The 15,817-nt window shown below is 34.5% G+C and overlaps 3 protein-coding genes across 11 annotated transcripts; 1 reads left to right on the top strand and 2 right to left on the bottom strand.

The window, feature by feature from the left end:
- Positions 1-183: 183 nt before the first annotated feature.
- Positions 184-2,616, bottom strand: LOC108560528. Of its 2 annotated transcripts, XM_017918109.1 has the most exons (7): positions 2,418-2,616; positions 2,178-2,360; positions 2,012-2,123; positions 1,243-1,957; positions 1,014-1,196; positions 848-959; positions 184-792 (listed from the first exon to the last, which is right to left on the bottom strand). In XM_017918109.1, exons 4-7 carry the CDS (start codon positions 1,390-1,392, stop codon positions 293-295), a joined length of 945 nt encoding a protein of 314 aa, XP_017773598.1. In that variant the 5' UTR covers positions 1,393-1,957; positions 2,012-2,123; positions 2,178-2,360; positions 2,418-2,616; the 3' UTR covers positions 184-292. The 2 variants fall into 2 exon arrangements, with proteins under 2 accessions (XP_017773598.1, XP_017773599.1); XM_017918110.1 differs by lacking the exons at positions 184-792; positions 848-959; positions 1,014-1,196 and having other exon boundaries at positions 1,363-1,957; positions 2,418-2,615.
- Positions 2,617-3,244: 628 nt separating this feature from the next.
- On the top strand, positions 3,245-9,273 carry LOC108560526 (anoctamin-8). 7 transcript variants are annotated; one of them, XM_017918102.1, is made up of 19 exons: positions 3,245-3,602; positions 3,891-4,134; positions 4,197-4,438; positions 4,508-4,624; positions 4,728-4,834; positions 4,904-4,942; positions 5,106-5,291; positions 5,421-5,573; positions 5,656-5,791; positions 6,121-6,176; positions 6,503-6,577; positions 6,667-6,921; positions 7,198-7,209; positions 7,421-7,618; positions 7,696-8,229; positions 8,309-8,425; positions 8,482-8,671; positions 8,737-8,948; positions 9,008-9,273. In XM_017918102.1, exons 1-19 carry the CDS (start codon positions 3,470-3,472, stop codon positions 9,074-9,076), a joined length of 3,075 nt encoding a protein of 1,024 aa, XP_017773591.1. In that variant the 5' UTR covers positions 3,245-3,469; the 3' UTR covers positions 9,077-9,273. The 7 variants fall into 7 exon arrangements, with proteins under 7 accessions (XP_017773591.1, XP_017773589.1, XP_017773595.1 ...); XM_017918100.1 differs by having other exon boundaries at positions 5,394-5,573; XM_017918106.1 differs by lacking the exon at positions 4,904-4,942.
- A 1,735-nt stretch (positions 9,274-11,008) lies between these two features.
- Positions 11,009-15,258, bottom strand: LOC108560543 (centrosomal protein of 104 kDa). Of its 2 annotated transcripts, none has more exons than XM_017918134.1 (13): positions 15,001-15,258; positions 14,778-14,942; positions 14,499-14,722; positions 14,171-14,387; positions 13,909-14,120; positions 13,557-13,855; positions 12,679-13,029; positions 12,483-12,620; positions 12,292-12,423; positions 12,028-12,241; positions 11,655-11,977; positions 11,352-11,599; positions 11,009-11,298 (listed from the first exon to the last, which is right to left on the bottom strand). In XM_017918134.1, exons 1-13 carry the CDS (start codon positions 15,038-15,040, stop codon positions 11,147-11,149), a joined length of 2,715 nt encoding a protein of 904 aa, XP_017773623.1. In that variant the 5' UTR covers positions 15,041-15,258; the 3' UTR covers positions 11,009-11,146. The 2 variants fall into 2 exon arrangements, with proteins under 2 accessions (XP_017773623.1, XP_017773624.1); XM_017918135.1 differs by having other exon boundaries at positions 12,679-13,005.
- Between the last annotated feature and the right edge of the window lie 559 nt (positions 15,259-15,817).

Raw genomic sequence — 15,817 nt, 5'->3', positions numbered from 1 at the left:
TTCAAATTTTCGATTCCCAGGATTCATATTTTTTCACACCACAACAACCACCTCATGATAACTCTCATTAAATACACGATTGATATATGAAACCTAATTAAAACAATTTTATTTAATTAAAATATTTATTATCGACAATCACAGTATATAGTCTACCCAACAATCATACTTAACTAATATTTATGAATATATTTAAAAATGTTGTGGTCGGCCAAATACTTGTCATAATTGTGAGGAATAAATAGGATTTTTTAATAGTATTCAACCTATAAATATATTTATAATATTTACATTAGTTAATTCTTTGCAATAAATCTTGAGTAGAGCATATCAAATCCTGTGTGCTCTCTGATGCTGTGTCCATAATATTTTCATCATTTGGTTCTACCACTCTGTCCGTTGTTTCAGTGACAATAATAGAAGAACTGGCTACAGCTTGAGGTTTTCTAAATGGTACTGATTGCATCTCGCATTCATTTTCATCAAGAAGGGCGAATACATCATCATCGTTATTCATGTCTTGATCTTGCGTTTCCTCAGCGATCTTCTCGCTGTCATCATTATCGTCATTAATGCAAACGTTATCAGCAGATGCGATCTTCTCTGAAGTCCTGAGCATTTTAGCTCTCTTCGTGTTAATTTTGATATTATCCCCATTTATAATATCCATTAAAAATTGAATTCGTTGTTTCTTCGAGTTAAGCAATTTTAAGAAAGTCGAGTTTGTGTTTTCTTTATAATCTCTACTTTTTTGCGCAAAATCCATAAGAGCTTTTGCTTTCTGGGCTGTGGCTAAAAATGTGTTTATTTGTTGTTGAACAGTAAACAGTTTAAAAGTGATAAATACCTGCACTTGAATCATTTTGTTTATTTATCAAACCCTCATATAATGTTTTTAGTTCAATATTTTTCATTGATATAGAATCAATCAATTTGTCAATAGTTGATTTATAATCAGTCTATAAGATTATTAATTAAAATACAGAATATATTAATTACATTATTTATGGTACCTCAATTAATGGGACACTGAAGTATTTATCGTATTTTGATTTGTAGATATTGAATTCACTCTCAGTTATATTTATTGAAACATCTGAATTTGTATTGGTAAAATATTTCTTCAGAGATATGAAATATTCCTCATCACTAAAACCCATTGATGTTGCCCAATGATTTATATGCTCCTCGGATACCTAAAATGTTCAATTAATAACATTTATGAAACTATGTTTTTCCTACCTTTGCAGTATATGCTAGGCCCTGTTGTAAAATTGTAATTTCAATTGTTCCATCCAAAAACGTTGTCACAATTTTATAAGATTTGTTGTCTTGTGTTAATGTAATAATTTTCGCCATTTCTGTCTGCTTGTTTTGATTAATATAAAACATCAAGGCAATTTATATACACAAAATAAAAATTGGTTGCATATCCATTTGTTAAATGTTTGATTGCGATATTCTTTTATAAAACTTTTACAGCCCCAATAATAATTAGTAAAATGTTACACTTGATCTTAATTTTAGATAATAGCTTAATTTTGTGGAGAATCATTTAGAATCTCACCATCTACAAATTACATTTCATATTTTTTGCATTCTGAAATGACAGAATGTTCTTCATCAGTTAATTCATCATCCTCTACATCCATTTTATTTGAATCTGTTCCATTATCAATATGAATGGAATTGTTAGATTCTCCATTCCCTAACTGATTGATACCAGATTTCACAACTTTATTCTCATGTTCATCATCTGAATCTGAAAGCATGTTATCAATTCTTTCAGGATTTGCCTCCTTGTTGTCAGTATCTTTCCCTTCTAATGTATCCATTAAGAATTGAATTCGACGTTTTTTCGAATTTAGTACCTTACAAAAACTTGAGTTGTAGTCTACTTTATATGTCTCAAAATCGTTAACTAAATCTTGAAGTTTTGCATCATAATATTCCGCATCTGCAATAATAGCTTTAATTTTAGTATTTATTGCTCATAATATTACCATATTACCAGTTTGGTTTTGGTTGATTGCTTTCTCTAAATTTGCGCAAGAATTTTCCAATTCTAAGCCTTCCAGTGCTAATGTTTCTATGATGTTTTCAATGGTCAAATCATAATCAGTCTGTAAAACAGTTTACATTTAATATATATGAAAATGTATTAAAAATGAAATTACCTTCTGCACAGGAGTGTAGAAATACTTCACCTTCATATTCTTATAAACAACCAGCTCATTGTTCACAATATTAATTGCAATGTGAGGATGAACAATTGAAAAATACATTCTCAGGGAATCAAAGTAGTCTTCAAAGTTAATTTCAAACTTTGTAGAGAATTTTTCAATATCTGCTTTTAATACCTTATATTATTTAAAACATTATTAAATATGAATTGAAATAAAAAAAAGTCTCATTACCTTACTGAAATAAGAGTTTCTTTCATTTAAAACAGTAACCTCAAAAGAATCATCCTCAGCAAACTTTGTTATAATCTTATATGTTTCATTATCATTCGTTATTGTTATTATGTTCGACATGGTGCGTTACTTACATACTATAACCACTTGATTTAATAACAATTTTCTATCGTTAAATCATATACGATAAGTCTGTTTGTGATTGTACGACTCAGTACGACTTCTTTACGATATTAAATGGCTTCAACCAATAAATTGGTGATTGGGTTGCATAAGCTTGTTAATTATAATTTGTTTAGGTGGAAATTTCTATACGAATTATCAATGTATCATGTTTGTATTGGTTATTTTTTAATAATATTGTAACATAAAGTTAGGAGATATTTACTGGAATTATTTTTTAGTAAAGAATACTATTTTTTCCATGCATAATTAAATTCTGAGTCATATTTTATCCACATCAAAATATAATAAGAAAGTATTTATTATCATTTACGGTCAGTTCTTTTTTAATGGAATATTATAGTATTGCTATAAATGAAGATAGGCAACCTGTTAAATAATTAATTTAAACCATTTCTATTTTTAAATTTCTTAAAAAAAAACATTTAAAACATAATTGATATAAAATAGAATGAATTCTTAAAATCGAATAAAAATAAAAATAATATACTAATTATAAATTATAATTATATTTTGTATCGATATGGATGGATGAGTCGTGTTTAGATGATAATTTATACATGATTTTGGATAGTATTTTAAAATTCTGCTCCTCTCTTGATATTGATGCGCGTCTTCTTAATGTTTTATTTTGTGAAACCTTGGAGACGGCAATCTCTAATGGGCTTTGGAAAATGGAGGCGGCTCAACGGCAGTAGGCGTACCTAGCTCTAACATAAGGGGTGTAGTGATCGTCGAAATTCTAATATTAGCATTAGCATTCATTGATTGTGTCTGGGGGAGGTTGAGACGGAGGGTGCACGAGTGTGTTTGTGTTGCGTGTCCAGCAGCCAGCAGAGTTTTTCCTCTTTCAGTCAGAGAGAGCTCTAATGTCAGGCGAGGGTGAAATGGCGAGTCCGCCGCAAAAGCAACCGCTGGAAAACACCGACAATAACGCGACTGCACCGTCGCTTGTTCGCAGAAGGAAACTGGTCGAGTGCGCCCAGGATACAATTGAACAAGGTAAAGAAACAACGCAAACAATAACAAAAAAAAAACAACAGACAACAGTAATAGTTTAATTATAAATCAGGTTGCGTGGTTAGAAGCGCTTCATCAATAATACCAGCAAAAACGCGAGCAGCGTGCGTTCGCTAATTAATAAGGGAACTTTTTAGTCCTTCGGGGAATATTAGTAGCTCAAAATCGATAATACGGCAAGAGCTTTTTTTCACTTTGCAAATATTGAGTGGATGCGCCGGTAACTTTCTGATTTTACTATTTTTTTTTCTTTCTGCTTTATTTGTGTAGCTTCCGAATTGATTAAACGAAGGATTCCTTGTGTTGGTCACGTCTTAGCACCCAAACGACTTTGGTTGAAACGGGTCTCAACGCCAAATTGCGACGTAGTCGTCGTCTTCCCACCTAATACCCAGGACTCTGTTCTTCTGTGGCTGCTGTCCAGGTTACGGCAGTCGCCCGGATTGACGGTCCACGTTAGACATCACGCATCTACCCAAAGCAGCGCCTTCTACTTAACAGCTCCAATTGCAATGTAATTTTCATTAGTCTCTAGATACATGATCAAACAAAACACTGATTGCATATTGCTCTAAGTTTGCTAAGGGCCGCAGAAGAATACCACTTGCCGAAATCACTGAAGGCTTCCAAAGGTGGTGGATTGAAAGAGTTTATCGCGCACGACGTGCAGTATTTTGAGGGTTCCGATAACGAGCAGAGCTTCTTCACCAGCCAAGAGCGACAATGGTTGGTTCTAAGACTTCTCGAGAGTATCAGGGCCAAAACTTCCGATTCCAACGCACTATCCGGATTGAACCTCCCTGAAGGCCAACCGATTGGTACTTACATTTTATTGACTATATTAAATGTTACATATATTATCAATGATTTAACAAAACTATTTTTAGTACCCAAATGCCTTTCTGCGGGTATAATTTCTCAAGTATTTCCTCTGCATGAACCATCGTCCCTTGACAAACTTCAAAACACGTGGGTTCGGGATGTCTTCGCTAAACAACCATTGGGTGAGAAAAATAAGTCAATAATAAATTAATTGTTAAGAAAAATATTTAACAAGAAAAATATTTAATACTAAACGAGTATATATTTGTTTAATTGTATTTTCAGATGAAATTGCAGAATATTTTGGAGTAAAAATCGCAATGTACTTTGCATGGTTGGGTCATTACACAACAGCGCTCAGTATACCAGCCGTTGTTGGTTTTATCTTCTGGGTAAGAACATTTGATCTTAGAAATTTTAGATAGATAGGAATATAAATGAATTTTCTATTGTATTAACAGTATAACAACAATGACATCACACCACTAATCCCTTCTTCTGTGAGTGTTATATGATTGCATGCATTTTATTTATTGGATTCATTAAATTGCAATTATTTTCCTCGAGTTTCTAATAAATGTTTACTTAATATAAATATTATTATGCAAAATAACATCTTTCTACTAACGATGATCTTCAAATTATAAATTGTTTTATTTCAAGCTGTGCTGCAATGGTAAACACCAAACTCTTGAGGACCTTGGATACGTGCTGTTCTCTGTGTTCAACATCGTTTGGGTTACAACTTACCTGCAGGCTTTCAAGAGATATTCCGCGGAATTAGCATTTCGGTGGGGCACTCTAGACCAGAGGGATGACCTACTTGCTGAACCTAGGTCTCTCTTTCGAGTAAGATTACTGAATTAGCTGTAGATGTGGCTTGCGTTGCAATGTTTTCCTTTTTCCATAACGTGCTTACCGCGAATGGCTTGATGTGCTGACCTTATGCAGGTCTCACGTCATGTGATCTGTTTTCAGGGTCCATTGCAGGAGAGTCCAGTTACTGGACGCTTAGAACCATGGCAACCAGCTTGGAAAAGGCATGTTTACAGGTATTGCGTGACAGTGCCTATCATTGCTGTCTGTCTTTCGGCCGTCTTTGTCGTCATGATAGCCTCGCTTCATGTCCAGGTAAATTATTTTGATGAATACACATTGCACACACATACATCTAATTTGATGTATATTTACTACTATGTTTGAAATATAATAGGATTGGTGGGATAACTTTGTGCAATCGAGAGGGTACCCCGATTGGTTGGGATACCTGCCCAAGATAATGCTGGCCGTAGTGATCACTCTTATGGACGAAGCCTATTTCAAGATCGCTCTATGGCTTAACGACAAAGGTAATCCTAACTTGTCCGACGACCTTCACCTGTCTTCAACTTCTGTCCATAGCTTGCTAATACAAACACGATTTGATTTCTCTTTCAATGCTTTCTTTTCTCATTTAAAATACAATAACTTAAATGAAGCAAGCTGGACTTCTTATCTTTTTTTACCTCTTTATCTATTCTCTTTAACATTAATAATTGTATTTTGTTTTCTATTGGTTTCTTTTTAATTGTCTTGTAACACAAAACAGTTATACCCTACCTAACTAGTGTACAGTTTTTAAGTAGTCTCGATTAATTTGTGGCGTGTTTTCCTCACGCTGCCATAAAACCCAAATCAGAAAACTACAGGCTTGAAACCAAGTATGAAAACCACCTCATCGGCAAAGTGGCTTTGGTTTGTATTTAATTTTTTTTCTGTTTTTATTTACATTTTTGTGTCTGTTGTCGTATTTAATTCTTTACTCTTTCTCAGTTTTATCTTTGAACACGTATCTAAAATAAAATGAATGTAAATAATTGTCATTGTTTAGATCAGAGCTTTCCAACCATTGCATCAAACTAATTTAAAGGTGTATATGCCTTCAATTGTATCAGATTTATTTTATTTCTTCAATTAATGATTTGGTTGGGAAGCACTGATAGAGATGGTTATATGCATGCAAATACATTAAACTGTGAATAACACGTGCAAGTGACAATATCCTACTTTGTGTTTTTCAGTTTCAATTTATCAATTCTTTCCTGTCTCTATTCTACATTGCGTTTTATCTCCAGGATCAGGCTAGGCTCAAAGAGGTAATACATTTTGTAAAGTTTCTCCTCTAACTATTTACATATGCATATACATTAATATTCATTATATATTTATTATTATTATTATTCAGCAATTAGCGGCGCTGTTAATTTCACGTCAAGTCATCGGAAATTTGAAAGAGTCCGCTATTCCGTACATATTGGAGCACATGAAATTAGCAAAGATCAGTTTTGATCTTTGGGGCGCATTGAGTCCTACCGGGAATAGATTACCACCTGGCGAAGGAGAAGAGGGTCAGGCCAAGAGCGAATCAGAAGAACCAAAAGACTCACCAGTGGATAAAAGAAGCATGAGCCAAGCAGAGCTTGAAAGCTCTTTGTACAAAGTGAGTTAGAAATATACAATGATACGCTGATGACAAATCTATATGGAGTGTCCAAATATATATGGAATAATCGTTTTCCGTCTTATTTATATATTTCAAGAATTCATTCAATTACTTACATATTTTAAAGTACGGTTAAATTATTTATCTTTATTTGAATTTATTTTAAGAAAGAACACAATCTATTCCATAGGTTGAGACACGTTATGTATAGAAATAAATAAATATTTGATGTGCTTTCTTTATTCCTGTGTATTTTTTCGTTGTCGTGGTCAGTTGGGCAGATTGGTATGTCTTTGCTTCGACGGATTGTTTCGTTACATTTTCCATGCATGGACATAGTTGTTTTAGAATGAAACTCAGTAGATTTAACAGCATTTGATTGCATGCGCTGTTAAATATTTTAGCTTCTTAGTGGAGTATTGGAATTAATGAAACATGTAAATTAATGAATTTTAAGGAAGTCGAAGTTATATTAATGAAAGTATTAATTTTATAGTATGATGGCACGTTTTCCGAACACCTTGAGATGACTATTCAACTTGGCTACGTGATTTTGTTTTCCTCTGCCTTTCCGCCAGCTGCGATCTGCGCCATGTTTAACAACATGATAGAGATCAGGAGTGATGCCTTCAAGTTAGCGTACGTTTGCCAAAGGCCGTTTGGACAGAGGGTTCCCAATATTGGAACTTGGCAGGTTCGAGCCGATGATTACTTTTTTTACATGGAATGACACGTTGACATATATGTTGATTAAATCCTAACACATTTTAGCACTGCATGGAGTACATGAGTATAATAGCCGTTTTGGTCAATTGCGCTTTGATCGGACTTTCGGGACAGGTGCATCGCATGTTCCCAGATATGACTGCAACCCAGACTATCCTGTTGATTGTGGCATTGGAGCACATTATGTTGTGTATTCGGTTTATCATTACTTGTGCCATTCCCGATATTCCTGGATGGTTGGCTACGGAAATGGCAAAGATCGAATGGGCCAGAAGAGAGGCAAGCCGCTTGTCCACTGCTACTCCGTCTCCCGAGGACGTTACGTCCAAACTTATCGGTCGGTTCTCCGTATCCCCGAGCCATTCACTGGTCACCCAAGAACCCAAACCAAAGGAGGACAAAAGGAAGGAAGACGTGAATGCCAAGAAACGGGGATCTGCTACGAGTATATCATCAGCTCCGACGCCGACGACTCCGACTTCGCATGTGATCCACAAACCTATATCCATTACACCTGACAGCATTCAAGCTATTCCACCATTTAAACCAAGAAAGTCTAAAGATTGGATGCCTCTCGAGGTGATTATATTACAAATACTTTAAGAATATTAAATCTTAATTATATACATTCATTTCCAAAATTATTTCTTTACTATAGGGTGAGAGTCACCATTTAACCATTGGACCTACCGGAGGAGCAGAATGGGCCAAGAAGCTCAAAGAAGAGAATGACATCCATAGAAGCACGGATTGTATCACACCTAAATTAAGCACTGTATTTCATTTGAATATCATATCTTATAAGGCTTTTACTAATAGATGAACTTTAAGGATGCTTCAAGCTCGGATTCAGATTTGCTGAAGAGCAGTCCAGTTTGGCCTCCTCGTCCAAGGTCACCATCGGGGGCAGCGAGCTCTGCGCCTATAGTTATTAAAACTAAGACGGTTACAACTGAAGCTTCCCTCAGCGACAGCGCTAAGAGTGTTTCCAGTCAAGAAACGGCAGACGAGGCCGCACGAGGTTTGTTTTAAAAAATATAGTATGTCGAATGTATTTATCTATTCATCCTATCTTCCCATCAACAGCTGCCGAAGAACTGGCTGCGAAGAAAACACGTGTCAAGCAGAGTTTAATGAAGAGGGCTAGATCCGTGGCGATTTTTTCTCTTAAACTTAAAGAGAGACGAGCCCGTGAAGCTGCAGAAAAAGCCAATAAAGCGCCGATCACGCCAACCGCTCCGCCTCCTCCACCTCCGCAATGCGGCGGCGGCGAGCTTTCTTGTATTCCAATAGAAAAGGTCAGTTACTACGTCAGAAGTCTATCGAAGATCTAACCTGTACTAATCTTAATCAATAGCTGATACAATTGGAGGATTTGCGACAGAACGCGTTGCAGCGCACCAACCAAAGTGGCTCTCTTTCATAGTGACCTGTAAATTTAGAAAGAGTGTAAAACAACAACAACAACAACAAAATCTTGATGTAAAAACCAAAAACATAGTATTGTAAATCTTTTATAGTTATTATGTAAGCCTATATGAATATTAGTATTAAGGAATCCGTCGCTTCGTTCATAGACTGCTTGAGCAAAAGTGCTATATGGAAAATAGGATAAAAAAAAAATGAGATATTCATATTTTATGCCATACAAGTTTAAATCTGTAACGAAATATACAAGTCGAATTTCACATTTTTTATTTAATAAACGAATTAATTACTGTAAGTGTTGACAAGACAAACTAAGTAACACACTTTATTTTGATTAAAAGAATTAATATTGTATATGTATTAAATAACCAAACGAAGATAAAAAATTAAATGTTTATAAATAATAAATGTGAATTTTATTTATTATGATAAATAGAATAAAAAAAATAAAGAAACAATATTGATTACATATCCAATTGATGCTGTTGAGATTTTACGAATTATATAAGCTAACTATACATTTCAGTTGCGGATTTAAAACAAGTCAATGTATGGTTTACGTAAATTGTATAGGTGTATAATCATATCAGTTTTATTATTTAAAATAAATCCAAATGCAAATTTTAAGCAAAATTTAGTAAAATTCTTGAAATTACTGAAAACTATTAAATAAGTATTTTTTTATTACAAGTATTATCAACACTTTTGTGGTTTTAATGGTCCTACAATAAAACGTAAACCTTTTATATCAATGTTTATTTATAAAACAATAAATTATAAATGAATAATACATGCATATTAGTAAAATAAATACAAGAAGGATGAAAATCAAATAAATAATTATATGTAGTTATATGTAACTTATGTGTAATTGCTTTTAATTAATTATACATAAAAGAAGTAACAATTTGAAAGTAATATAAATGTTAGAACAGCTATGCTATATTCAATTTTAAAAATTTCATATTCTATTGGTATTTTTTGCTGTTAGTAATGACTTTATGTTTGTTTCTAATTTAGGAAATTATTTTTTATACCATTTGCTGCTCGTTGTTGAAATAAATTGGTGAAAATCTTGTGGCCCGTTAATATTAAATGAAACCTCTTCGAAAATACTATATTCTTCATAACTTCCCATCATTTGATTGATTTATGTATCCACCTTATCATAAATCTGTACTTTACTTTCTTTTTGATCGTAGCATGTTACTTTATTCTCTTTGTATTTCTAAAAGAGTGTAAAAATAATTTATTAATAGATTTATCATTCATTTTCAATATTTTAATTACGTTTTTCGTCATAAACACAATTAGAATTGTCAGGATCGACAGCAATGTCAGAAGTTGAAAGAACATGAGAACGGCTATATACTTATCACACATATTCACGAAAAACTGCTAACTGAACCAGCGAATATTGACTGAATTTTGCTTACAATTCAGAAAATTCTACGTTATCAAGGAAGTCAGAGATATGGATTTATTTATTTAAGTATTTCTGGAGATACGGTTTCCTTAATATACCAAATAATATTGCAGAATTATAGCGTTCGTTTAATCAGATACGTGATAATACTAATCTGTACTTGCTCATTACAAATTAGTAATATATGGAAATTAACTAATAGGAAATATGAAAACTCTTCAATTTTATTTTCATCAAATTATTAAGTACACTATAAATATATAGTTTATTGTAGTCATGTTAATAGTTTGACATTAGGAAATTTGAAAAAAAAAGTGATGCACATAAATGTTGAATTTTAGCATGTAAATCAGATATATATAATTATTTGCTATTTGATCAGCCTACGTATAGTAATAACAGTAAACCTTATAGGTGAATGAATTTAATAATCAAGAACATAATCACAATATTCTATATAATGGTAACACAATATAAATAAAGAAATCGCAAGTGCATTGCGAGAATAATAATTATATAAATGTAAAATATTTAACATTAAATTTTATGGACGTTTACATTAGTAATACCTTGTATTTGTTTATAACAATATAGGTAAAACCGCGACTAGATGGCATTTTTGCCAGATTTGTGCAAATCTATTCACAACTTGATTTTGACCTGTTTTGGGAGTGACCTGGTGCGCGTGCTCTTCGCGCACGGTTTGTCTCCCATCAGATGATGCTTCCATACGAATTCTTCATCCTCCAAATTATCATGACATAGAGGGCAGCGATTGCAGCCCTCGGCGATCTCTGGAAGAAGACATTAGTTGGAATTGATGGTGATTGTATTTATCATGTTGTACCGGAACAGTGGAGCGCGTGTATCTGTAACTCAACTACTTTGACGGCCTCCGTACACGACGAACACTGCGTGTAGAAATCACGATTTTCGCACTCCATCAGGAGGTGATCGGTGAGTGAAGCAACTTCGACGACCTGGCTGCACTCCCTGCAGCGCACCAGCATCGGACACGAGCGCCAGTAGTGCGAATTCATTGAATTACTGACCTGGAAGATGCTCGCCTCGGATTGACCGCAGAATATGCAATGTCTGAAACTCCAGAGTTTGAAAATTCTTTTCAAGGTTTAGATGCGATAGCTTGTACTTCTCCTCTTCATCGCGTTGTGAACTATTGCTGGGAGTGGAAATTCCGCTGCTAGCGTTATGTCTCTCCAATGTTAGATCACCGTTATTTGTCGTCTGCATGTTGATCTTTACGATATTACCGCCGCTGATGCTCTTTGTCAATTGGTAACCTGGTTTACGTTCGGTGCCGTTCTGGTCATAGCTGAATGTGCTTGCTATATTAGACGAGCTCTGACACTTATTTATCGTTTGGACGGGAGGTTCGGGGCTGGTACAGTCTGGATTTGTGCTGATGGAGCACTGTTGAATTAGACGATTTCTCTCTAATAGTTCCTTCTTCCTCTGTAATTAATCTTATATAGCAACAATATGTCAATTCGCTAAAATGCTACCTCAACATCGATTTTGTCAAATTCATGGAAGAGTTGTCTATAAAGAAGATTCCTCCTGGTAATGTCATCATCTGGGGGAAGTTGTTTACGCACTAGTCGCGGGTTCACCTTATACACTAAGACTAGAATTCGCTCAGCGACTTTTCTCACAGCCTCAGCAGGATGGTGGATACCGCTCGAACCGAACTCCGACAAAGTTCGACATGTTAAGCCACTGCAATGAGGTGCAATTAGATAAAGTCATTTTCTTTCAAACACGAATACCTTTGTTTATCAGTTGATATTCCTTGATTGATGATCAATTGTTCTACCATCTCAGCGCGACTCAAAGCAAGTCTGGGATGAGTGCTGCTTGTGATCGGCCTGCTCAGATGCACTGGAATCAAATGTAAAGCCCTGAAACATAAATGTACATGTTATATAATATATAATATTATTCAGCTGATTGTAATTACCTGACATCCTTGCAATCAGCCATAGTAAGTATGGTGTGGACGGCCATATGATGGATGCGAGCGCTTGTATCGCCTGATTTGGTGAGTAGTTCTGGTAGGAGTTTATCCACGCTTCTTGATACCTCTGCTGGAGATACTCTAAATCCAAATCGAAATTAAATATATAAAGGCTAATAAATTCTACGTGTCTACAAACCTGCCAGGAATGTACTGTACAAAGTACAAACGTATAACTTCGTTCGCCAGGTTGTAAACGGAGAAGACCTTGTCGCGAAGTGCACGGTGCAGCAAAAAGATAGCTGCTCTTCCAGTCTTGTTGGCGGTGTGCATTCGGGTATGGTCGTAAGCTAGTAAATCATCTTTAAGGCAGTTTAGACCTTCCTCCTTGTCTAGGTAGTGCTTCGAGTAAAACTTCTCAACCAGTTCCGCCCCGAAGACAAGAATTGGTAGCGCTGCTTGCTTCTTCTCACGTTCCGTCAACTTCGATGACGCCGCTCTGTGTTCTATGTCCATTTGGCATTCTCTTAAAAATTCATTCGTTTGAGAACTAGAAATATCACCAAGCTTAGTATACTTAATGATCAATGATAGTCGAAGTGCAACAATTTCTTGTTCTTTTTTTAATTCTTCATACAGTTAAACTTCTAATAACAAAATATATATCATCAAAATTAATGCTACTATTTAATAAAATAAATATAAAATTTATAAAGTATTAAGTTTAAATATTACTTCCTTATACTTATAACTTTATCTTTATAAATATACATATAATGTTATTTAAATATTATGATTTTATTAAAACTATTTTAACATTATAACAATGTCCTTTATTAAAACTTCAAAATAACATTAATCTGGAGGTAGTAATAAGTTTGTAGAAGTTTTACTGTGTCTACCGCATTTATAGGCTCAGTGTTTCATCCTTATCTGGATCCTTAATATTATTTATTTAAACTAAAATTATTGACATTTTACTTAATATGTGTATATGTAGGACCAAGTTAGATCAAAAGTACTCGCATCGTTTAAGCCAATTGGTGTGCGCTTCTTAGGTTTATGGGATCTACTCACTGTCTTAGCGTAGGCAACGGTTTTTCTTCGTATTGTTCGTAAGTCGATTTAACTATGGATCCTGCCGATTTATTTCTCCTCCTGAAGGAATTTCGGTGCTGCAGATTGGTGGGACTACCAGTGCTTGGAGACCCAGTCTTTGGGCTCTGGTGCTTGTGCAAAGGCGATGGTGGTGCATGATATATGTGCGGAGCACTAGGTGAGGTGGATCTCTTTCCATCCGGTATTCTTAAAGCTGACGGTGACAAGGGTTGCTGTTTATCAGTCTCATCCGCAAATTCGTCATTCTTCGGACAAATCTGTCCAAAATGAATAATTAGTAAATGTTACGACACCAAATGGGATCTCATACTCCTTTCATTTCTAAAAGCTGATCAATGTTAAGCTGTTGGTAAATGCCGGTCCTAAACTCATCCATTTGATTCTTCTTGTGGCTGGCTCTTTCGTAATCTTCTAATTCGATGGCGTGCCTCTTTTCCAATTCATACTTACCCAGTTTCCCTCCTGCTTCCTTCAATTGTTCCATAGCCTGTTTCAGCTTCCTCGCATATTCAAAACGTTCGTCTACGAAAATTGATTATAGCAATATTATTTCATCTGTTAATTACACTTACTAATTACTGCCACGTGTTTCTTCAGTTCCATTTCGCGAATAATCCTTGCGACCTCAACGTCAACATACATGTCAAAAGCCAGATCATCGTAAGGCGAAACGTAATCGGGATCATTCAGTATAGCATCGAGCTTATCCAATTCAACAACATCACCGCAAGACGATTTCCGTGGCATTTCCTTTTCAATTCCAAGTATGTTGATAGCAATCAAACTCACCTAAAAAATAGTATTTCTATATTGAATCATATTTATTTGTATTTAAATGTTCAAATGCATATATTTTTTTTGTTTAGAAGAATAATTATACTAATTATATAAGTATAATACCTGGTTATGTATGTTATAAGTGTTGTTATGATTTTTGCTGAGTTTGAGCTTCAAGAAGGAAGCAATTGTGGTGGGAACGTTGGCCGATTTAAGCTCACGACTCTTGAAGCCAGTGCTCTGGTTATCGGACAGAGTTACGTAACCCAAGTAATCCCAACTAATGCCGTTCACGTCCACCACGGTATTGGTGTCTTCGTTACTTGCAAACAGTTCCACCTTTGATGCTGTAAATATGTCAAAACATTAATGTTAAATACTATTAATATTAACAAATATTACGTATCAGATACTGATGCATCAGCAGCTGTATCTTGCTCAGGTAGCATCGCTTCGCTAGTTGTATGATGATTTCCTGAGGATAGTCGCAGTTCTTTTGCGATTGCCATCCTTTGACCGTCGGTCCATGATTGTTTAATTCGTTTGCTTTGAATTTGGGATCCTCATCTTCAAGCAGAAACGGATAAAAAAAATAAAAATTGAGAAATTATATTATTTTCGGTACCTGTTACATAGACCACACTAAACTCGATTTGCTTGGGCATTTTATCTCAGTTGAAACTATAAACACTATTCCTGTGCAACATTTCCTATTGAAGACGTAATAAGTACACTCTTTTTTTTGCTTCTCCCTGTTGAACTATCGATTCTTAATTGCAGCTAGCCATCCGACCTCCTTCACGTGTATTGTGCCTCGTCGACTGCATTAGATAGAACCTGGAGCGCAATTGGATTTTATTGATCCAGACGGTGGCGGCGGCGACGTATGCCGCCCCTCTTCTCTATGCATGTTCTTGCCATCCTTTAGGGATGAAGTTGTACTTTATTATCAATTTAATTGGAGGTCGCACGTTTCAATGTTGAATGTTAAAAAAATTTAAACAAATATAATGAAGTACCGAGTTGCTGAAAAATGAACAAATCGATTTGTTTGCTGTTACACATTAATCGGTATTAACGCGCGACAGGAAAGATATACATTTCTCATACCATTCAGAATATTGGTATGATTATATATAATTCTCTACAAATATTTAAATATATCAAAAAAAATATAATTCTTCATAAAATTTGGTTTTAAATTATATGATTTGAACTTTTCATAATCTTTCAAGCATTCGAAATATACAAAATAATGAAAAGAATTTCCTAGTATTTTAACACAATTATTATACGTACTTCTCAAATTTTTAAATCTATATTCTATTAATTTAATTAAATAAAGTTATATACAGTGACTATAAATAATATTACGCATCTTTTTCAAATAATAAAACAGTTTTGCCAACATATTTCTTGTAATTTATTTTCTTATCATTTAT

This window comes from Nicrophorus vespilloides, unplaced genomic scaffold (genome assembly GCF_001412225.1).
Source record: "Nicrophorus vespilloides isolate i.1.1-1 unplaced genomic scaffold, Nicve_v1.0, whole genome shotgun sequence".
Taxonomy (NCBI): domain Eukaryota; kingdom Metazoa; phylum Arthropoda; class Insecta; order Coleoptera; family Silphidae; genus Nicrophorus; species Nicrophorus vespilloides.
Note: the sequence above shows the minus strand (reverse complement) of the source record. Positions and strands in the feature narration are given on the sequence as shown.

Excerpts from the sequence above, each read along its gene's own strand:
- LOC108560528 (XM_017918109.1), bottom strand. The coding sequence starts at position 1,392 with ATGTTTTATATTAATCAAAACAAGCAGACAGAAATGGCGAAAATTATT. Across the intron at positions 1,197-1,242 it reads GCCTAGCATATACTGCAAAG|GTATCCGAGGAGCATATAAA; the intron begins GTAGGAAAAACA and ends TGAACATTTTAG. Across the intron at positions 793-847 it reads ACAAAATGATTCAAGTGCAG|CCACAGCCCAGAAAGCAAAA; the intron begins GTATTTATCACT and ends ACACATTTTTAG.
- LOC108560543 (XM_017918134.1), bottom strand. The coding sequence starts at position 15,040 with ATGCCCAAGCAAATCGAGTTTAGTGTGGTCTATGTAACAG. Across the intron at positions 12,424-12,482 it reads GCTGATTGCAAGGATGTCAG|GGCTTTACATTTGATTCCAG; the intron begins GTAATTACAATC and ends TTTATGTTTCAG. Across the intron at positions 11,299-11,351 it reads ACACGCGCTCCACTGTTCCG|AGATCGCCGAGGGCTGCAAT; the intron begins GTACAACATGAT and ends GTCTTCTTCCAG.
- LOC108560526 (XM_017918100.1), top strand. The coding sequence starts at position 3,470 with ATGTCAGGCGAGGGTGAAATGGCGAGTCCGCCGCAAAAGCAACCGCTG. Across the intron at positions 6,578-6,666 it reads ATCAGGCTAGGCTCAAAGAG|CAATTAGCGGCGCTGTTAAT; the intron begins GTAATACATTTT and ends ATTATTATTCAG. Across the intron at positions 8,426-8,481 it reads TCACACCTAAATTAAGCACT|GATGCTTCAAGCTCGGATTC; the intron begins GTATTTCATTTG and ends ATGAACTTTAAG.